Source organism: Ruditapes philippinarum, unplaced genomic scaffold, assembly GCF_026571515.1.
Source record: "Ruditapes philippinarum isolate M1 unplaced genomic scaffold, ASM2657151v2 ctg1161_1_1_1_1, whole genome shotgun sequence".
NCBI classification, from domain to species: domain Eukaryota; kingdom Metazoa; phylum Mollusca; class Bivalvia; order Venerida; family Veneridae; genus Ruditapes; species Ruditapes philippinarum.
This window is the reverse complement of record NW_026860653.1, coordinates 126,295-149,770: the sequence shown is the minus strand read 5'-3', so window position 1 is coordinate 149,770 and position 23,476 is coordinate 126,295. Positions and strand designations below refer to the sequence as shown.

The window sequence follows — 23,476 nt, the reverse complement described above, 5'->3', positions numbered from 1 at the left end:
TTTCATTGTCTTGAAAAATTACACTTATTCAGCATGTTTACTTTTTAGGATAATGCCTATGTTTTTCAATTTTTAGACTGTACTAAGTGGAGATGTATGGACAATGATTTCATTCGCTGTTGACCTCAACAATGTGACTGTTGAACTGTTGACCTCTCATAAACTTGATTCTAGTCAGCCTGAGGTCAGCTTAGCCAAACTTGACTTCATTCGTTCCAGGTTGTCATATGACCTGTTTTCTGACCAATCAAAAGAAACTGACCTTGTTTCCAAGGAGATACTTATAAGTGATACCAGGTTTAGAGGTGATGATGATATCTTTGTAACTTTTATGTGATTTTGATTTTGACATCAATGTAAATAGATATGGTGATTTCCTCCTGCTTTTATAAATAGTATTTTAAAAAATATCATAAATAAATAAAATTTTTATATGTTTATATCATGTTTGTTTCATGCGTTTTTGTGTTACAGCTCTGGAGTGAAATATTATTAGTATTATAATGATAAAACACATGCATATTGTCTAAGCTGTATTTTCCCAATTTGGCTATGCACTTTGTCTACTTTGTGGGGGCTGCCATCTTGTGTATATTGATCCCACTTTTAATCTGTAGTTTAGATATTAATTTGATATTCAAATTTGTACAGTTGTCATTATGAAAAAGTATTACACAACTTCTGGAAATTGATACTATTATTCTGCATAAATTTGGTTTTGAACATTTTTATTTAGATCTCTTATTTACATGTATTCATGGTTTATTAAAGCAAAGAAAACGAAGCTATATGTTAACTATATTAACAGATATGGCTATCAATCTTAAACCCTGTGTGTTTGAGAAGATTCTACAGCCTACAAAGGATGCGAGCCCGGACAGTTTACAGTTAGAGCTACACTACAGGGCGACAGTAGAGAGTATGGGGTTAAAGGTCATCATAAACAACATGAAACTGCTGTGTAGTTTTGATTGGATCATTGCCCTACAACAGTTCATCTCTACAAAACCAGATAATCCTTTCCTAACTGGTAAATTTAGCTTAGTGATAGAAATCTATGAATGCCTAAGAAAAAAAGATTATAACTCTCATGTACAGACTCATTCAAACTGAGTCTGCAATTTCAGGAGATCACTCTTTATCCAGATTTTATACACCATTGATTGTCAAAAACTCTTTAAAAAAAGTAACTTTGTTAAAAGTCTGAGTGCATTTAGATAAATAAGGAATATATCATTAAGAAGACTAAATGGAATTCATTGTTAAAAGAATAGCACAATAAATATAATGACTTAAATGTGCAAATTTGAGCTTATAAAGAAGCAAAATTGAAAACAATACATGCATTAGCACAAAATAACCAAGTAACTAAAATAGAACTGTAGGCTTCATGCTTATGTATACTGGTAATGAAAAGGATTTTATACTTGTTTGTTCTAATCATAAACTCTAAAACATATTTTTACCAAATTTTTACAACAGTCCAAGAATCAGCTGATGATAATGTGGAAGAGGTTCGATCCCCTACTCTGTCATCATCCAGTAAAGGCTCACGTACCACCAGTCCCTTGATGACATCTGGTGGTATAATAACAAAGAGGGCTGGTTCTCTTGTAGAACAGGTTAGTGCAACTACATGACAGTAGCAGTATGGGCAGTCTTTGAATCAAGAATTATAATTAAAATGGTTAAAGATTTCTTTCTGTCAGTAACAGTGTATTACTATATGTTTCTATAACTTTCCAGGAAACAGCTATAGATATGGTAACTTGGAACTAATTTTTTTTTTCCCATTTAGTGTGAAGGAAATTTGAGGTTCCTTAAAGTTCAATTAACTTTGATAAAAAATGGCATGGATAAAAAAACAATAAAAAAAACACAAGCGAATAATATTTCCTTAAGGAAAGGTTGTAAATGTAAAAGATACTAAAGAAAAGATATCTTTAAGATTGTATCCAAGATATGATTGATCTTAGATTGCTGAAAAATACAATCAAAGAGACTTATAATTTCATTTCTCAGACTGATGTTCCATTTGAGTTGAAGTTGAATGTAAGGGATACAGAGTTTGTTGTTGTAGAGAATCTGGCCTCTGCTGATACCAATGCTGTCATCCTGAAGGTATGGGTATTCTGTTATAAGTTATTTGGGTTTCATTGTGTAATTTTACATCATGTAACTTGGTTTTGTTTAACTGAAATTTCTTTAGGTAGGAATATAACAAGAGGTATATTAATTTTTTTAATGCCTTCAGTTTTTATCAAAGGCTGTTTTAACACAGGCTCTTATTTAAAGGCTCTTACTTTAAGAGGTTCTTCTCTTTTGTTATTAAACCTTTTAAATCAAATCAGAATGTTTGCTGTTTACTAGTAATTTATATGAATATTTTGTTAATTTTCTTGTTGTTTGTTACCTCATAATGTACATAAGAAATCAATTTTGTTTCATCTTAATTTTCAGTGTACATCAGTATTATCGTACAGACCTAAAGCTCAGGACAAGTTACTCTCATGTACTCTTCAAAGTTTGGAGATTTTCTCGTGCTCTCTACAAGCGGAGGAAGAAACAGCCCTGTCAATTGTAGATCCAATGTCGGTCACTATAGAGCTGATTCCAAACCCTCTACCTATTGTTAAACCTAACACATTTACAGCCGGACTGGTTGATGCGGCAGAATTTGATCTCAAACAAATGCTTCTAGACGTATGTATTGAATTAAACTAAACAAAACAATATATTTTCTTATTTTAGGGTTTTATATGACTGTTATAATAATTATAGACAAAAGATTTTCATTATCTTTTTATATACCAGAAAAAACTGGTATACTTGGTATGTAAGTATGTTACATCACAACACAGGTTAAATTTGATTTTCACAGCAATCAACTTGTTATAGATAGAGTTATGCCCCTTTGTAAGGAAATTTTCCATATAATTATTTGTTTCCAGAGGATAGCTTTGAAAGGTTTTCAGTGATTTTGTTTACATTTTGCCTGTAATTATGTTATACCAAAACACAGGTTAATTAAGTTTGAATTTTGCTGAAATTCAGATATTATTGAAAGAGTTATGCCCTTTTTAAAGCATTTTTTTTGTAAAATAACTGATTTCTGCAGGATAACTTTAGAAGAATTTATCCTGAAGGGATATTTTTGTTTTGTTAGTAAATAAAATAATGTATGGTATTAGATTAAAAGGCTACAGCAAGAAAAAAAAGAAAACAAACAAACAAACTACTATCAAGTGGTGGTGAATCTCAGAAACTGGGTTATGGCCCTTGTAGATCAATGATGATTGTTTACTATTGATAATTGATTCATTGACACATGTTGACATCTGTAAAATGAATATATTGTTTTCCAGACTCACATTAATTGAATACATTCTTGTATGACGTATATTTCAGATAAACTGTAACACAATGAATGTAAGATTGTCATACCAGGATATGAAGATGTTTCTGGCTATAATGGATTCTCTACCTAAACAAGCATTACAAGCTAATAAAACAGCTGAGTCACCAGTGTCACAGTTCACAGGTCAGTTGTTGTTCTTCTGTAAAATTTGAATTATTTAATGCTCATTTATGCTTTTAATTGGTCTTTTGAGAGAAATTAAGAGAAAGAAAAAAAGATAACAATTAAACAGTTGTCAGATAAGAATTACATAATAAGATGATGACAGAATATAATAAGTACACAAGTAATTGGCTTGTGATGGTAGCTCCTTGGTGAGCATGGTTAATTTTGCAAATATTTAGTACATGATCTTACAAGTATTTCCTTGACAGTATGTTTGCTGACAATAATTATGTCTATTCCTGTACATATTTTAGTGTTTCATAAGTTATAATTCATGTCAAGTGGATAGCACTTATTTACTTGAAGAAAAAGGTTAGTTTTTACACTTCACTTGTGACAGATGCCAGGAGCATTTTGAAGATACATGTATATACTTAAAGGTACATTAGTGAAATTGATGTAAACTGGCACCTAAACCAAACGAACAGAACGTAAATAAAGAATAACATGCTTGATGTAATTGTTAAGTTCTGAATGAAAAATAAAAGCAAAACAAAAAATACTTTTGCTCAGTGTCACCATCTGAGCATTTACAAAATTTTTGTGTCAAAATGATCAACATATAAAAATATTAAAAAATGTTTTCTTACACAACAGAAGCACAGATGACAAAGTTAATGGATATGAACTTCAGTCGAGAGGATTGTTTGAAATCTTTGAAGTTAAACAAGGACAACCTGGAGGAGGCTGCTGTATGGTTGACAGAAAATTCTAAAGTGGTAAAACCAAAGAAAGATGATCCTAAAATAACAGCTGTTGAGGTATAGGAATGTTTATTAGAGTTTTCATTATACAAATATGATGCTATTGTTTTGGTCATTAAAAACGGAAAATATTCTTATTCACTTTTTATGTTGATTCTAAAATTACATCTGTTAAAGTATAGGAAAGTTTATTTGGACTTTTTGAATGATTCAACATAATGGAATCAGAAATATGATATTTATTGTCCATTTACTCAAAAAGAACAGATTATATTCTATTTCACATTTTATGACAGCATACCATTTAAATTTGAAAATTCAGGGTATTGAGTCACATTATTATACATTTATTTTATTTTTCATTTTTTATTTCATCTGTAAAATAGTTCTGCAATTAGTAGTTCAACATTTATAAAAGCAATTATGTTGTAAGTAAGTCAGTTCACTCAATGGATACATAGTAACACTACTTCAATGAACTTTTGATAAATTGGTTTTTGTGACATTTTTTTTGGAAGTTACAAACATGTCAATATTTATCTTGTGTGTCTATACAGGTAAATATGACAACATTCTGCCTATGCCTTATAGATGATTGTTTAGATGCAGATGTTCCTCTAATACAGCTCAACTTCTTTGGTGAGTCCTTTCATATCTACACAAATCTTTTTGTGGACATATTTTGTGTGTATTTTCCCTAAATATGCATCATAAAAATAATAAAGATATGCACATCGTGCAAAATAGTCTGTATGAAACAGACTAAGTGACATTTAGATGTTGGGGAGTCTTAGATATGAAATTACATTGCTGAATACTCATTCATGCTCCCATTATGCAAATACTATTGCTCATTGTCACCACCTGAGCATGATTTGTGTACCCAATCATTGATATCTTCATATATGAAAAGTACTGTATTTAAAATTTTATATATATATCTTAACTATAAGCTCCAGATTTTAATAATATATTCTATGGATTTAAAAGTATGATAAGTCACTTTAATGACTTAATGCTAACAAAACTATAATTTTATAGGTATGGATCTGAAGTATGAACCTGGCAGGGAAGGTAAAGCCGGGTTCCAGATAGCAGGGGATTACTATAACAGGACACTGTCAGGCTGGGAACCACTCATTGAACAATGGAGGTAGTCAGAATTTTTTTTTCTATTTGCAATCATACATTTCATTGTTTAAATTCCTATATTCCTAACCTGCTCCTAACACTAACCTGCTGATTTTTTTTATAGTATTTCCATGTTTTGAACCGTCTATTATTAATTTTGTGATATTAAGATGATAATTTTAAGTTTGTCCACCTCCATGTAGAACCTGGTCAGTCTGCAAGGATGTGCAGTGCAGGCTGGCCGGGCTGTTTTGGTGGCAAAGGCTAATCACTTTCGATTCTAGCATGGTAGGGATAAAAATGTATTCCTATTGACTATAGGTCAATGTATGGAATATTCTACACAGGAGCCTGTCTGTGCCTGAAGTAAGGCTGAACAGGGTATTTATTGGTTTTCTTCACCATTAAAAGCTACAAAGTTGCCATTCAATTTTAACAATATTCATATGACTTAGAAGGCAACTTAAACTTGCTAAGGTGAATTGAATAACCAGTGCCTTATTGATGAAAATGAACACTAAATTTTGTTACTTTATTCTAGGTGTCATGCCCAATGGAAGAACTATAAACAAGCAGAAGAAAAGCTAGCCATAGAAATTTCAGGTAAAACTTTACTGTAGTTTATAATTTATCATTTATAAACATAACTAAATTGGACTTATTGTGATAACAGTCCACAGTTTTCATGTCATTTTCGTTAATTTTGAAAATGCTTATTGTACACCCTTTATCTTCAGTATATGTAGGTACTTATATATGTACTTATATATTTGATATTTAAGTTTACAGAATGGGTCCTGTAACATGAACATAAGGTATAAATGTTGTATAATTTTTGTGTTTCAGCTCCTGATGTATTGAACATCAATGCAACTAGTACATTGTTAGAACTATACAATATGACCAAGGATAAATGGACAGAAGATTACTACAAACATAAAGATGGGTATGTCTTAACATTAAATGTACATGTAGTATTGAGGTTCTAATATTGCATAAAATATTCTCTATAAGTCTTGCTTAAAATTGTTTCTTAGGTTTATACTTATTTCTGTACTTTTACATTTTGATATACAATGTAATAGTTTATATAACTTTATTTGCTTTTGAGTGTCCGCATATGAGGAAAATTATTTAAATATTTGATTTCTAACCTTACCTGATTAGTATGGTTCTTAAAAATTATTAATTAAATGATTTAAAATGACAAACATTTCAATTTTGGCTGTTTATCTTTGCACAGATCTCAGAAGGAGCTATACTCACCTAGTGGAGCTAGAAGACGTCAGCTGTTTACACCTTATGCTGTACGTAACCATACTGGATCTCCAGTCTGGTTTGCACCAGTCACTGTTAACCCTTCCCTGGTGGGGGCAGACACCATGAAATACTCCGAGCAAAGATTTAATGAATCTGAAATGATATATGTGCCTCCGAATCAGGAAAAAACTTTCAGCTTCCGGAGGAAAGATAAGATAAGACACAAGGTAGGTTACTCTAAATTTTGAAACACCAATGTACACCAGAATAAAGCCATGCATTAAATGTACAGTTGTTTTCTTATTATTGGCTGCTGAAATTGTATGATATTTACTTGAAATGCTTTGAATATAGTTATAGACAATACAAGACTTATTTTAGGACTAATTCAATATAATTTAAAAGTCATTGGCTAATTAGTACAGAAACAGGTTTTTGAATTTATAGTTTGTGAAAGTTATTACTTTCTTATATTCAGAGACATTTTAAGAGAATCCCATGAAGGAAGATAATAGTTTGATTTTTGCGTCTTAGATCTAATTCTTATCATTGACTGTTTGCAAGCCAGTATGACAGCATTTCGAATTTTGCTGTATTAAAAGGACCACTAAGTTTTCCATTTTGATTTATTCTATTTTTAATTGTTTTTATAATGCATAAAACTATTCTGCTGTGATAAATAGAAGATTGATGTATTCCTTTTACGGTTTTTGTTTCAAACAGAAATCCAGCTCATTGGTTGTGAATCAGTTGATTGTGAAAGTAGATGGATGGCAGGGATTACGTCCAGTGTCAGTGGACAAAGTTGGCATCTACTTCAGAAATACCCTACCAGATGTTAGCAAACCTTCCATCATTAAAGTGGTATGTTTATATATTTATCTTATCAACTGTTTAGATTTTTTGTGACACAGATAAAATAAGCCACTCCAGTCATTTTGAATAGCATTGAACTTTAGGAGATTTCAGGATATTATGAAATAATTTCTCTGTGGGAAGGAAATTGAAGAACAACATGATTTAATTGCATGAATTAGATGTAAGGAAAACTGATACATTGTTTATAATTTTGGCCCTGAGAAATAATTGATGGTTTTAGGTCAATTAGACAATTGGCTTGTTTATTATTGTTAAGTTTTTCCAGTCTTTTCACCAGCAATGTACCTTGTGTACCTTGTAAGGAAGATAATGTGATAGATACAAAGGTTGGTGTTCTACCCGAATGTCTTCCTTAATCAGAAAAGGTGGAAAGTTACCATGTGGTCTTTACAATGTTGGTTCCATTTTAACCCATCCCCCTCACATTAATTTATTTTCATAAGGATACTTTAGGTACATGTAGTTATATGCTTGAGAAGTCAACCAAAAATCAAAATACATAAGTTACAGCATGGCCAAGTGATTAACATGTCAGACTAGTAATCTAAAGACCCCTAGCTGCATTGGTTCAACTGCTGTCATGGGCCAGCTGCTATCCCATTTCTCCCATTGCTTCATACTGGCTGGTTTCAGGAATGGGTTACAGAGTTTGTCTATAAGCTTCTTACACAAACTAAAATAAATTATGTTTCAAGTAATAAACATAAAAGGTTTGTTTATTTAAAGTGTAATGCTTGTAACAGAATAAGATTTGCAAAGATACTGATTAATGTTTTTGGGAAAGCTTCAAAAACCTTGATTTTGTGAGATCATATAACTTATGACATGAAAATGACTTGCTAATATTCATTCATATAAAATAGTATTATCACAGGATAGTTTGATGTAATTAGTTCATTGGAGAAAAGTGGCAATTTATGTAAAATTATTTGATTTATGGCAAGACTATAAAAATATAAGATATTTATTATAGAATGATCAGCAACAGGCTAGGATTGTGTTTGATATCCAGCAAGAGGGCAGTGCCAGGAAGGTGATCACTCTAAGGTCAGCCCTCATGGTGTCTAACCGGCTTGACACCCCTATAGAGTTAAAGATGGACAACCCTATTATTCCAGGTATGTAATTGGAAATTAAGGGCATCCAAATTGTTTATAGAGTTTTTGGAGTTGGACTTTACAGATAATGCATAACAATTTGGAATAGGGAAATAAAATATTCTGATACCAAATTTAGTTTTGGGGATAATTCTGCTTGATATGAGAGATATTTTCTTTTGAGAAGCAACATTTATAATTGACTGCATACAAAACAATGAGAAATCAAAATGCTAATTCCTTTAAGTAGTAATTTAAGAAAACTATATGCTTAATAAACCAAAGTTTTATAATTAAAGTAAAAACCTAGAGCAGAGTAGGGCATCCTACTAGTTATACAGCTAGCTTAGTTAGGAAATGTTGGTGTTTCTACAGAGGAGCTTGTTTGTGCCTGAAATAATGCACAAAGGCACAGCTAATGTCTTCCTCCACCTTTAAAACTAGAAAGTTGCCATAGTGCATGATCTTTTCTGTGTCATTGCAACAAATAAATCAATCATTCATCCAATTTATAGACAGGTGTTTTTAGTTTGTAACCTTTGATTATTTTCAGGTCGTTACGATTACATCACTGTAAATTCTTGTCAACAAAAGTCAATTCCTATGCCATTTTTGTCATCCAGACTCTGGATAAGGCCTAGTGATTGGCCGGTTGAACATTCACATGAACCAATCAACTGGCAGCACATTGGTAAACCAGGAGAAGTAAAAACAACTTTGAGGGAATGTAAAATGCCTGACACAAATGCAGTATTTAGGTAATTTTGGCATTTAATTATGAAAAATCTGCTTGATGGATTATATTAAAATATAAAACTGATTTGTGAGAAATCATGGTTAACAATAAATAATAAACTGTTATTTATATCTAATATAAGTGAATGTTTTATGCTGCTATTGCTTGATTCTTACAATAATTTTACCATATTGTCTAATCCATTAAGTGTTTAGATCTCAAGGTTGTTAATTTATTGAGTACATAAAATTCTCATAAAATAATCATTTAAGTGTTATTTGGTTGTTTTGTTTTATCAATTTAGAATTTGTTTGCTCAATTTGTTTGGCGAGATTGTTTGTATGAAAAGAAAAATGCTTTGAAAGTTTTTGAGTTATGGTCTTTTGTCAGTTTAAAGTAATCTTTACAATCAAATGAGTTGAATAATACAGCTAAAATCATTTGCTTGTTTACATGTTATTGCTGCCTTTGAATTGTAATTCATCACCATCCAATAAATCCCTATATTGACACTGTGGTAGCCAAGATAACTCTAATATATAGGAGAGTGACATGTGTATGGCCTTCCCTCCGGACAGGAAAACATGCCACCCACTGTCTTGCAATGCATTTTAGTGTGTTAAGATACCAATTTACTTTATTCTTTTGGTGTTCACAGGTATTGTGCTGCTGTGAGACGAGAACATTTTCCAGAAGAATCTGTAACTAGAGGATTATCTCCCCTACCTGGTCATACAATATTGATTATGCCCCCTGTAACTATAGTAAACCTGCTTCCAATAGATCTTGGATATTACTTTAAGAACACAGATATTACTGGAGATGTTAAACCAGGGAAGATGGCTCAAATACCGGCTGTAAGTTACAATATATTTATAAGAACTGACATTAATATCCATTGTTAGTAAATTAATCTGTCATTTTGTAGACAGCTTGAAAGAAAGGAGTCATTTATTTAGTGGTTACAGTTGTGTTAGTCTTATTATGCCCCCATTTCGAAGAAAAGGGGGTATATTGCTTTGCACTTGTCGGTCCGTCGGTCTGTCGGTCCGTAGACCAAATGGTTTCCGAGTGATAACTAAAGAACCCTTAGGCCTAGGAACTTCAAACTTGGTAGGGTGATTGGTCATGACCAGTAGATGACCCCTATTGATTTTGGGGTCAAGGGGTCAAAGGTCAAGGTCACATTGACCTTGTAAGCAAAAACGGTTTCCGATCAATAACTAAAGAACCTTAAGGCCTAGGAACTTCAAACTTGGTATGGTGATTGGTCATGATCAGTAGATGACCCCTATTGATTTTGGGGTCAAGGGGTCAAAGGTTAAGGTCACATTGACCTCTTGGGTAAAAACGGTTTCTGGTCAATAACAAAAGAACCCTTAGACCTGGGAACTTCAAACTTGGTATGGTGATTGGTTATGACCAGCAGATGACCCCTATTGATTTTGGGGTTAAGGGGTCAAAGGTCAAGGTCACATTGACCTTGTAGGTAAAAACAGTTTTCCGATCAATAACGAAAGAACACTTAGGCCTAAGGACTTCAAACTTGGTATGGTGATTGGTCATGATCAGTAGATGACCCCTATTGATTTTGGGGTCAAGGGGTCAAAGGTCAAGGTCATATTGACCTTGTAAGCAAAAACAGTTTCCAATCAATAACTAAAGAACTTTAAGGCCTAGGAACTTCAAACTTGGTATGGTGATTGGTCATGATCAGTAGATGACCCCTATTGATTTTGGGGTCAAAGGTCAAGGTCACATTGACCTCTTGGGTAAAAACGGTTTCTGATCAATAACAAAAGAACCCTTAGGCCTAGGAACTTCAAACTTGGTATGGTGATTGGTTATGACCAGCAGATGACCCCTATTGATTTTGGGGTTAAGGGGTCAAAGGTCAAGGTCACATTGACCTTGTAGGTAAAAACGGTTTCCGATCAATAACCAAAGAACTTAAAGGCCTAGGAACTTCAAACTTGGTATGGTGATTGGTCATGATCAGTAGATGACCCCTATTGAGTTTGGGGTCAAGGGGTCAAAGGTTAAGGTCACATTGACCTCTTGGGTAAAAAACGGTTTCTGATCAATAACAAAGAACCCTTAGGCCTAGGAACTTCAAACTTGGTATGGTGATTGGTTATGACCAGCAGATGACCCCTATTGATTTTGGGGTTAAGGGGTCAAAGGTCAAGGTCACATTGACCTTGTAGGTAAAAACGGTTTTCCGATCAATAACGAAAAAAACCCTTAGGCCTAGGGACTTCAAACTTGATATGGTGATTGGTCATGATCAGTAGATGACCCCTATTGATTTTGGGGTCAAGGGGTCAAATGTCAAGGTCACATTGACCTCTTAGGTAAAAACGGTTTCCGATCAATAACTAAAGAACCCTTAGGCCTAGGAACTTCAAACTTGGTATGGTGATTGGTCATGACCAACAGATGACCCCTATTGATATTGGGGTTAAGGGGTCAAAGGGCAAGGTCACATTGACCTTGTAGGTAAAAATGCTTTCCAATCAATAACTTAAGAACCCTCAGGCCTAGGAACTTCAAACTTGGTATGGTGATTGGTCATGACCAGCAGATGACCTATTGATTTTGGGGTCAAGGGGTCAAAGGTCAAGGTCACATTGACCTTGTAGGTAAAAACGGTTTCCGATCAATTAACTAAAAATGCTTAGGCCTAGGAACTTCAAACTTTGTATGATGATTGGTTGTGACCAGCAGATGACCCCTATTGAGTTTTGGGTCAAGGGGTCAAAGGTCAAGGTCACATTGACCTTGTAAGTATAAACGGTTTCTGATCAATAACTTAAGAACACTTAGGCCTAGGAACTTCAAACTTGGTATGGTGATTTGTCATGACCAGCAGATTACCCCTATTGATTATGGGATCAAGGGGTCAAAGGTCAAGGTCACATTGACATTGTAAGTAAAAACGGTTTCTGATCAATAACTAAAGAACGCTTCGGCCTAGGAACTTCAAACTTGGCATGGTGATTGGTCATGACCAGCAGATGACCCCTATTGATTTTGGGGTCAAAGGTCAAGGTCACATTGACCTTGTATGTTAAAACGGTTTCCGATCAATAACTAAAGAAGCCTTAGGCCTAGGAACTTCAAACTTGGTATGGTGATTGGTTATGACCAGCAGATGACCTATTGATTTTGGGGTCAAAGGTCAAGGTCACATTGACCTTGTAGGTAAAAAAGGTTTCCGATCAATTAACTAAAAACGCTTAGGCCTAGGAACTTCAAACTTTGTATGATGATTGGTCATGACCAGCAGATGACCCCTATTGAGTTTTGGGTCAAGGGGTCAAAGGTTAAGGTCATGACCAGTAGATACTTGATAACCCTTATTAATTGTTTGATCACTGGGTCAGAAGTCATGCATAATAACCTTATCACATGACTAATTGGCTGCTGATAGGGGGCATACATGTTTTACAAACATATCTTGTTATAATTAGAGTTAAACTAAGTTCTAGGTCAGGGATTTAAAGGTGTTATGCACTGATTTTCCTGCATGTTTGTGTAATATCTTAGGCAGTGTTAGATATTGATGCTAATGTTCAAGGATTCATTGGCCGACAAGAGATAATGAAAAATCATTTCAATGAAACAATTTTAATACATGATTTAAAATATGCATTATATAGGAATGGTACAATTTAACAAACTTTTCTTACACGTATTAACCGAATCAAATGTGCCCTACATATCATATATCATCAAACATATATACCAGGTAATGCCCGTAAAAGAAAAATCATTGTATTGGACCTAGTTTCATTACAACATCATAAAAAGGGAAAATAATGAATGTCATGCAACAAGCAAAGATCTGTAAGATCAGTCATTGAATTTACTGGTTGAATTTATTCTACTATATATTTAACTAAATTGTTATAATTTACTGCAAGATTATCTTATAAGAACACAACATTCTGAACTGGTATCAAAAAATGCCCATACACAATCATCATTACTTGCTACTGTTAATGCACAAGAATGAACTTTTTCGTTGAAAGCTGAACTATGCACAAATCTCAGGGTAACATCAGCTTCTCTCTAATATCAATAAGTTTAATATCCACCAATTTCTTACATCTAAACTGCCTTTGAATTTGCTTAAAAGAGATCATTCTTCTCAATAAGAGTAATTTCATAGAAACTGTTCAGAAAAAAAAATTGAAATGAATTTAGTTGGAAAGTATATAACTGGGAAAGTTACAAAAATAAAGTGCCCTATAATAATTGATATGTATATGTGAACATTAATTATTACAACCTACTAACTCTTCATCATTATACCCTTAACCTGCTGAATTTTATTTAAATGGACTCAATTTTGAGGGATATTGAAATGAAAATATTGAGTTGGTCAGCCAACAGTATAGAGCCTGGTCAGAGTGCATATTTATGCAGGCTGGCCTGGTTTTATACTGGTGGCAAAGGTCGCTAACTTTTAATTCCAGCTGGTTAAGGGTTAAGGCAAGTTTAAAGGCTGTTTTTAGTGGGGGAAGAAAAAACACTATAAAATTAAGCTGTTGATTTGCATAACATGGTTTTCTTCTATGTTCTTGGGATTCACATCCTATCCTGTAATGTATACAAAAATGTAATATTAAGCCATTTTGAAATGCTAAAACTTTACTAGAAAATAGTTCCCTTAATTTTACGACAATGTACATAAGAAAAAAATGTGGTCATAAAATTCAGCAGCTGAAACTTGGTTTATGAAAATTGAGTGGAAGAATATGTCGTCTGAACTTTCATTAAGAAAGTATTTAATGTAAACTATTGTGTCTGACAGAGTTGCCAGCGGACTTGAAAAGTCAGGGAATTCTGATATTTTTTCAAGGTCAGGGAATTGTCAGGGAATTTTGAAAATTGGTCAGTGAAAAATAAAAATCCTAAAAAGTCAGGGAAAAATAATTTCGAAGGACACTATTTTTTTTATTAATTCTATAGGCTATGGCATCTTCTTGTATTAAAAATTGCATTTACGTATTTTTGTTATGATTATTTCTTCATATTTGTGGTGATTATTTCTTCATACTTGTGGATTTTAAAGAAATTGAAGCATTGAAAAGTCTTAGTGATGTACAAGTATTGGATGCATGGATAAATGACCGCACTTAATAATGAGCTACTCATTATTTTACATAGCTTTTGCTGTATGCTATTATAGTTTTATATTTATTTGTATTTCATTTTGATTAACTATTTACAATCTAAGTATGACCAGTTGAAAATTCTCAATGGAATGAAGTAACCCCTGCTTCTCAAGCTATTGAAATTCTTATGTTTTTTCATATTTTTCACAACATGTAGAAACATGTATGAGGATCCTCTCTGATAAGTTGTTTTGTGTAAAAAATGGAATGTGGTTTGCTGGGCATATTTACAGACTGTTATTTCTTTTACTATGCATTTGATGATAATCCTAGTCAATAGTATATAATATATACTTTAGCTTCAGTTGAGAGGATAACTTGCTTTTTAATATGCTGTTTAATCATTAAAGTTTTTGTGTGTTTTGTGATATTTTGTTACCCTATCAATAGCAAAACATACAGAATTAATTTTGTCAATAATCTGAGAAGTATTGTGCATAGTTAATATTTTACTGAACAAAAGTACCAAACTTTGTTTACATGTATAAGCATGTTTTATTGTTAAATAATGTAATACCATATTGTTTAAAGAATTTGAAATGAAACAAAAACAAAAAAAAACTTATGGGTGGATGGACAGCTGAAGGGGAGGTGTAGGCCGTTTAAGTTCGGTAGTTTTGGTCAGTGAAAAACCTAATTTGGTCAGTGAAAAGTCAGGGAAAAGTCAAGGAATTTTATTTTTATCTGGTGCTTGCAACCCTATGTGAGAATCCTATTAACTTATATTTTTCATACTTTGAGCAACATTGAAATTTAATTGTGGCTATGTAATGCATCTTAAAGGAGCTCCACTGAGGTAAAAAAAATAATTATAAAAATTAAAAAACATAAAATTTGAAATTCTTGCATAGATCAAGTGATGCACATAAAATTGAAAAATCTGCTAAGATGATCAAAGAAAAAAATATTTTTTTTGCATTATATTTAGCCTTGTTTGTTTCAATAGCTTTGTAATGCTTTCCAATTTATTTCATTTATTCCAAGTTATTAGTCCAGACCTTCATCAAATGGTACATAAGTTTCAGTAAAATCCCTTCAATTCAAAAACCACAGTGGAGTTCCTTTAAACTGTTTAGGTCATATGGAGCAAAGAATTATTAAATCACTTACCATGATAATTTCTGAAATTTCAGCAGCACTGGTATCTGTTGGGAAACACCCTGCAAAATTTCATTTTAGTTCAATGAAATTCAGAAACCATTTTCATGAAATACAAACTGAAAGTTTTAGTTATAGTTTCATCAACATTCAATTAATCTAGAAAAGAAAATAAATAGCTGGGTAGTAAAACTAACATATTTGGTTGGTGCCATGGTTTTTGTGTCGCCTCTACGGAGTAGTGGCGACATATAGGGATCACTTCTCCGTCGTCTGTCTGTCAGTCCGTCACAAAACTTGTCCGGACTACTCCTCATAAACTACTGGTGCAATTTCATCCAAACTTTACAGGAATGATCAGTACCAAGTCTAGTTGTGCATATTGTCAGCATTTTCCGGTTCAATGATTTTTGTAAGAGTTATGGCCCTTTAATAATTTTTATTTTTAAAATTTTTAAAGTTTGTCCGGACTACTTCTCTTATACCACTAATGCAATTTCAATGAAACTTTACAGGATTGATCTGTAGCTCAAGTCCTTGCGCATATTGCATGGGTTTTCCGGTTGAATGATTTTTGAAATTGGCCATCATGAGGCGACACATGTGATCACTGATCGCTCTTGTTTAACCTTCATATATTCCAGAGATAATGCGCAAAGGATATCACAGGTCTGTTTTTACTAGGAAAGCATGAAAGTCACAATATTACTTATATACATGTATATTTTTAAAGATTAGAAGCTAAAGTTTGCTACTATAAGCTCTGAAACAAAGGATGAAGTAGTATATAAATACCTGAAGGTCTTTAACAATGATGATGCAGGATTTAACCTTATTATTGCTCATTTTATTTTATTACTGTTACTTAATACAGAATTTATTTGAGTTGAAGTATTTAGGATGCTTAAGTTAAAGGTTTTTAACACTCTTAATTGTTCCTGGAACCAACAAGTACTAAACAATGAGTGTTAAGTATCTTCCTGAGGAATATTACTGTTAGCAATTATGGCTCTAGTGAAATTGGAAAGAAAAGCTTACTACTGTTGTTAACATTGCTGTTCAGTAAGCATACCTTTTTCTCTGACTATTTTCAAAATTGCCTCCTGTACATCAGCTTTGTTATCAAATTCAAGACAGGCTTGCACAGACACCATCTTTTTTAGCTCTTCCCATTCATGACTTGTTATCTGTTGTGAAATAAGTGTGATAAATAACCATTGAATATTACTTGACTGTTTGTATCAAAATAACATTATTTTGTATACATGCATCTTTGAAGGGTGGGGGTAGGGTGTTGTGTGCTTTCTTAATTAACAAATATGTACAGCATTAATGTTATTTTAACATTATTGTGGCTGATTAGTCAGCCTACAAACATTTAACAAACCCCTAGGCTGAAGTCTTAATTTTGTTTGGGGCTGATTTGGAGGTTATGCCCAAAGTGCTGTTTGCTGTTTCTTATATCATCCTGCACGTTTATAGAACTGCAAATTGGAAAGAGTTTTGGCCAAGGTAGTCGGTCACTTTTGAAAATACATGTTTATGTATAGGGAAATCTTGACAATGAATCTTATAAATGGGGGGAAAAAATTCTTCAGTGATTCAAAATTTGTTAAAAATGAATAGATTTTATTTCAAAATAAACGGCTGTTTGGGAGTGATGACACATTATTTAGTATATTATAAAATAATTTGGGGTCAGGTATTTTTACTGAGCCTTCATTATATGCTGTCTCAAAGCAAATGTATTTCCTGTAGTAAATATAAAAAAGTAATGACTTACCGAAATTTCTTCAATATGAAACTTAAGCGTCATGCCAACAATATAAGACACACATAAAGTGTAAAGTCCAAATAGAATCTATCAAAAGTCACCAATATCCTGCATTTATCAAGAAAAGCTGTTTTATTAATAAAGCATTTCACATAAATTGCAATTAAAAAGCTGCCACCAATTGAAAATCAAGGACAAAAGGATTGTTGCCTTGAAAAATTTCATCACTTATTTATTCTGTGTGTTTCTTTATTTGACCTTATAATTGTATAGTTAATATGTAAGTAATAAAAATATGTTGAAATCTTTATATCTGTATCATATCTTTAAGCTGAAGAGAAATGTTTTACGAAAGTAACTATATTTTCTTTTATACAATTGGAACTCTGAAGCAGAAATATATAGTATAAGCATAAATAGAAGAAGAAACTACTCTACAGTGAAGATAATGTACTAGCTATGTTAGATTGGTTAATATATTGTTTCATGCACATCACACACATGTACCTCCTTACTACTCCTTAAAGTGAGACCTTGAGAAGGTGGGCCATTGCTTTCCACATGGTCTGTAGGTGGGCCATTGCTTTCCACATGGTCTGTAGGTGGGTCATTGCTTTCCACATGGTAGTTTGGTGGGTCATTGTTTTCCACATGGTCTGTAGGCGAGCCATTGTTTTCCACCTGGACTGATGGCAGGCCATTGTTTTCCACCTGGACTGTAGGCAGGCCATTGTTTTCCACATGGTCTGTAGGCGAGCCATTGTTTTTCCACATGGTCTGTAGGCGGGCCATTGTTTTCCACATGGTCTGTAGGCGAGCCATTGTTTTCCACATGGTCTGTAGGCAGGCCATTGTTTTCCACATGGTCTGTAGGCGAGCCATTGTTTTCCACATGGTCTGTAGGCGGGCCATTGTTTTCCACCTGGACTGATGGCAGGCCATTGTTTTCCACCTGGACTGTAGGCAGGCCATTGTTTTCCACATGGTCTGTAGGCGAGCCATTGTTTTCCACATGGTCTGTAGGCGGGCCATTGTTTTCCACATGGTCTGTAGGCGAGCCATTGTTTTCCACATGGTCTGTAGGCAGGCCATTGTTTTCCACATGGTCTGTAGGCGAGCCATTGTTTTCCACATGGTCTGTAGGCGGGCCATTGTTTTCCACCTGGACTGATGGCAGGCCATTGTTTTCCACATGTACGGTAGGCAGGCCATTGTTTTCCACATGGTCTGTAGGCAAGCCATTGTTTTCCACATTGTCTGTAGGCAAGCCATTGTTTTCCACATGGACTGCAGGCGAGCCATTGTGTTCAACATGGTCTGTTGGCAGGTAGATGTTTCTGTTTCCATTGTTGTCCTCAGCCCTAAGCAAACCATTGTTCTTATTGAAATAGCTATCCACAGAATCTCTATGCAGATCATTGTTCTTATCTGCGTTGATTGTCACATTGCTTCCCTGTAGAGGCTCACCTTTAGTTTTCTGTCTGACAACACTGTCTTCTTTCAAGCTTGTCATTGCCTGAGAGGTATTTGCTGCCATTCTTGAGCCTTAAATGGGAAAATATCCATTTTTAGCTTTTCCATTTGAAGAAGAAGGAGATCTACTCTACTCACACATTACAGCTCTTGTTATCATTAAAGATATACAATTTACATCTTTTGAAATTCATTGAAATTGTAAGAAATTCATGAAATGTATTATATAAATTGTTGTATATGTTCCATAGTTAAAGATATCAACAAATGGCATATATAAAGATAAATCATTACAATCATGTAGTTACTAACATTGCGATTTCAGGATCAAATGATGCTGATTTTATTTTCATTGTTTTATAAAAAAAAAAACTGAAAAAAAGAATTGCTGATTTACACAGAAACATTTTGGGATTGGCATCAATGAATAACAAAACAAACACAAAAATAACCATATCAAAATTATAAAGAATCAATTTTAGGATAAGGATAAATATTTGGATCCACCTGTCAAATAACATGCAATAATTTCAAAGTCCAATTTTACCAAGTTGATATTAAATTTTCTATGAAGATAAACAGTAAGTAATATTTGAGTTTTTATATTTGGTTTGATACTTAAGGTAGACCATGGGTAATGCATTACCTCCACTTTGAAGAGTATTCATAGAGGCTAGAATCGCTTGCCAACTACATTGAAATCGAGGGACGTGGGTTCAAACCCCAGAAGGGGCAACTTTTTGTGCCCCCACGTTAGTGGCGGGCATTTAGATTTACCCTTGTCCATCTGTCCGTCCGTCCTTCCGTCTGTCCGTTCACTTTTGTGTCGCATGTAACTCAAAAAGTATTTGACCGAGAGTAATGAAACTTTACAGGAATGTGGATCAGCATGTGTGGTTGTGCACCTGGGTATTTTTGTGTGGATATTTTTAGTATTTTCAGAGTTATTGCCCTTGACTTAGTAAAATTTTGCAATTTTCAACTTGTGTCACACGTAACTCAAAAAGTATTTGACCGAGAGTCATGAAACTTTACAGGAATGTTGATCAGCATGTGTAGTTGTGCACCTGGGTATTTTCGTGTGGATATTTTTAGTATTTTTAGAGTTTAATAATTGCCCTTGACTTAGTAAAATTTTGCAGTTTTCAACTTGTGTCGCATGTAACTCAAAAAGTATTTGACCTAGAGTCATGAAACTTTACAGGAATGTTGATCAGCATGTGTAGTTGTGCACCTGGGTATTTTCGTGTGGATATTTTTAGTATTTTCAGAGTTATTGCCCTTGACTTAGTAAAATTTTGCTATTTTCAACTTGTGTAGCATGTAACTCAAAAAGTATTTGACCTAGAGTCATGAAACTTTACAGGAATGTTGATCAGCATGTGTAGTTGTGTACCTGGGTATTTTCGTGTGATGATGTTTTTAGTATTTTCAGAGTTATTGCCCTTGACTTAGTAAAATTTTGCAATTTTCAACTTGTGTCGCACGTAACTCAAAAAGTATTTGACATAGAGTCACGAAACTTTACAGGAATGTAGATCAGCATGTGTAGTTGTGCACCCTGGTATTTTCGTGTGGATATTTTTAGTATTTTCAGAGTTATTTCCCTTGACTTAGTAAAATTTTGCAATTTTCAACATGTGTCACAAGTAACTCAAAAAGTATTGGACCTAGAGTCATGTAACTTTACAGGAATATTGATCAGCATGTGCAGTTGTGCACCAGGTATTTTCGTCTGGATTTATTTAGTATTTTTTGAGTTATTGCCCTTCACTTAGATATTTTTTGCAATTTTCAACTTGTGTTGCAAGTTGCTCAAAAAGGATTTGACATAGTCATTAAACCTTATGGGCAGGTTGCTCAGCATATTTAGATTTGCACCTTGGGTTTCGCTTGTGGATTTATCCAGTATTTGTAGAGTTATTTCCCTTGACTTAGTGAAAAGATTGACAGAACAGTGGCGCATAGGGGGCACCCGTGTCCAATGGACACATTTCTAGTTTTTTCTTTCTTTTTTTTCTTTTTAACATTATTTATGTATCTCTCTGATCCCTTATTGAAGAAAAAAGGGTTTGATTTAAATTATATAATTATTGTAGGTATTTGTTTGCTAAATAATGCAAAAATTTATAGCAAATATGATACTGGAATATTTTCAAAGTTTAAAAAAATAAAAACTACACGATAAAAGTATTTTATATTTCGCATGATCAACCAATATACCTTTAAGAAAATTTAGGCAAACTTTGAAAACAGCCCCTCATTATGGTTAATTTTAGGATATTTTGAATAAGGCATTTTAGATAAGGGAGATAGTAAAATTAGTGTTTAAAGTGTGTGGGGTAGGGTAACATTTTTATACATATTAAGAACATTTTGTTTAGAAACAATCATTTTGCTTGTTTAATTTGTTACCTGAATGTTATTATTTGTTTCTCAACAATGAGCAATAGAAAAACATTTTTTATAATGATTATATTACAGATTATTTTTTAGTTTCCTCATTTCTAATAAAAAGCCCTTCTAATGGCAAAGTCTTAGTTCAGAAATACATTCATATGATAACTTGTAAACCACACAGTAAGGCCATCCTTAAAAAAATGTTTGTTTGCAGTAACCTGACCCAGAATTTTCAAGGTGGGTAGGTTAAAGGTCGATTTTTTTTTTTATTAACTGTACTCCCAAATAAACATGGAATTCCAAAATGCTGGACAATATATGCTTTGATAATCTGGTAACAATTATTAAATTGATAACTGAATTCTAATTTAATAAGACCTATATTTTATTTCTTCTATTAACCTTTAAAAGAACGAAAACAAAGCACAAGGCATAATTTTCTGATTCAAAAAAAAATTTTCTTTATCCAGACCATGAAAAAAAATTTGAGTAGGGGCAAATTTGGCGAGTCAGTCGCGACTTACTGCAAACAAACATTTTTTTAAGGATGGCCTAAATTTTATTTAAATCTTGCATACAGGTGACCTTGAAGACATATAACTGTCCTATGTTGTCAATTTTACAGTTCCTTATGGTGCCCATTACCCATGGTCTTGACTTAATTGTAAGTAAACACAGGCCCGGAGGTGCATTATAGGTCATTAGCCTGTATATCAATTATAACTAATAAAGGGTGTATTACTTTTATGCCTTACAAATAAAATGTTAGAATATGTACATGATAAGATAACCCAAAACAGATGTGTTAAGAATAATGAATGTTAGTTTTATAATCAAAATCATCAAAAAATAGGAAGTGCATTCACAATCAAAATATGTTATCAATTCTAGATTTAATATGATGAGACAAATATGCTTGAAAAAACTTAAGGTCAGAGTACATGTATACTAAATACAGACTTGGGAAACCACTTAGAAGTTTGTTTTAGAATTTCTAAAAATAAGTAAAAATTCCTGACAGAATTATCTAAAAATAAATTTTGAAAATCAATCAAACATTCTCAAAATACAGTGACTGAAATAGAATGCTAGAAATCCAACTTTTTAACCTTGAGATAAGAATGACCTTGATGAAAGATTTTTTAAATACACTTTATTATGGTATAATTTATTATGCAAAATGCAAACAGTGCATGTAATTTGATATAAATGCTTGTACATGTATATATATTATTGAAATCCACAATAATAAAATTCTAGTGTAAATTTAAGGAAAACATTATGACATCTTATGAGTTGAACAGCATCTATTATTAAAAGTAGCCCTTCATGCTAAACATGTTATTGTTGTTGATTTATTTTGATTAAACCTGCAGGGCATGCTGTTGCCTATACTGTAGCCTGAATGCCACATATTTACCATTACCTATGATCAGGGTCAAGTCAATGTCATTTCAATGTCAAGTATGCATGTTTCATAACTTCTGCATTTTGAATACAAATATTATTTTCTAATCTATTCATATAATGATTAAAAACAAAGTTTAGGAAAAGAAGAGAGAAAATTTACTTAATTTTCCTAAATTGTAATTATTCACTTTTGTGGAAATATCAATGACATTGTTGCTTGAAAAAAATGTGACATTTCCAGTCATTTGAATTATTGGAAAAAATGCAATTAAATAAAAAAGAAACAAAAATTTATCAAGCTGTCAGTACGCCATTTATTCTCCTTACAAAATATTCTCATTTTGACCTGCTTATTTGATATTATGAAACTCTTACCTTGTTTTTAACCAATCCGATGGTAAAAACGAGGAAATCCAAACATAGAGTATTTAAAATAGATCTTACATCATGGGAAGACATTATGGGAAGTGACATGAAGGGTAAAAATAGTGTATAGATGCTAAAAATAGTTATAAATTCCAAAGGTTTTTCCCTCTAGTTATATATAGACATAATTATCTGGGTTCCTGATTTATAGTCTTTTTTTTTTTAGTTTGAATGGAGAGCTGTCCTACACACAGTTGCAAATCCGTGTCCAGATTTCAGATTAAATTTGATGCAATAATCTATTTTTTTACTACAACTTTTTAGCTCACCTGAGCATGCTCAGGGTGAGCTTTTAGGATCGATGAGTGTCCGTCGTCCATCC

General features: G+C 33.1%; 2 protein-coding genes across 4 annotated transcripts in view; one reads left to right on the top strand and one right to left on the bottom strand.

The window, feature by feature from the left end:
* The window catches only part of LOC132712898 (intermembrane lipid transfer protein VPS13D-like), a 100,263-nt gene that overhangs the window by 36,901 nt on the left and 39,886 nt on the right, over positions 1 to 23,476 (top strand). The window contains exons 34-49 of the mRNA XM_060695334.1: positions 77 to 305; positions 809 to 1,030; positions 1,483 to 1,622; positions 2,023 to 2,121; positions 2,461 to 2,703; positions 3,409 to 3,541; positions 4,181 to 4,344; positions 4,845 to 4,926; positions 5,329 to 5,440; positions 5,960 to 6,021; positions 6,265 to 6,364; positions 6,662 to 6,905; positions 7,402 to 7,542; positions 8,531 to 8,675; positions 9,208 to 9,412; positions 10,049 to 10,247. Of these exons, the coding sequence (XP_060551317.1) occupies positions 77 to 305; positions 809 to 1,030; positions 1,483 to 1,622; positions 2,023 to 2,121; positions 2,461 to 2,703; positions 3,409 to 3,541; positions 4,181 to 4,344; positions 4,845 to 4,926; positions 5,329 to 5,440; positions 5,960 to 6,021; positions 6,265 to 6,364; positions 6,662 to 6,905; positions 7,402 to 7,542; positions 8,531 to 8,675; positions 9,208 to 9,412; positions 10,049 to 10,247 (2,520 nt within the window). The remainder of the gene's footprint in view (positions 1 to 76; positions 306 to 808; positions 1,031 to 1,482; positions 1,623 to 2,022; positions 2,122 to 2,460; positions 2,704 to 3,408; positions 3,542 to 4,180; positions 4,345 to 4,844; positions 4,927 to 5,328; positions 5,441 to 5,959; positions 6,022 to 6,264; positions 6,365 to 6,661; positions 6,906 to 7,401; positions 7,543 to 8,530; positions 8,676 to 9,207; positions 9,413 to 10,048; positions 10,248 to 23,476) is intronic.
* Positions 13,011 to 23,225, bottom strand: LOC132712901 (uncharacterized). 3 transcript variants are annotated; one of them, XM_060695337.1, is made up of 5 exons: positions 23,104 to 23,225; positions 17,953 to 18,990; positions 16,744 to 16,858; positions 15,684 to 15,733; positions 13,011 to 13,995 (listed from the first exon to the last, which is right to left on the bottom strand). In XM_060695337.1, exons 2-5 carry the CDS (start codon positions 18,862 to 18,864, stop codon positions 13,984 to 13,986), a joined length of 1,089 nt encoding a protein of 362 aa, XP_060551320.1. In that variant the 5' UTR covers positions 18,865 to 18,990; positions 23,104 to 23,225; the 3' UTR covers positions 13,011 to 13,983. The 3 variants fall into 3 exon arrangements, 2 of the variants coding, with proteins under 2 accessions (XP_060551320.1, XP_060551321.1); XM_060695338.1 differs by lacking the exon at positions 23,104 to 23,225 and adding an exon at positions 22,889 to 23,071; XR_009623374.1 differs by lacking the exon at positions 13,011 to 13,995 and having other exon boundaries at positions 15,699 to 15,733; positions 16,744 to 17,553.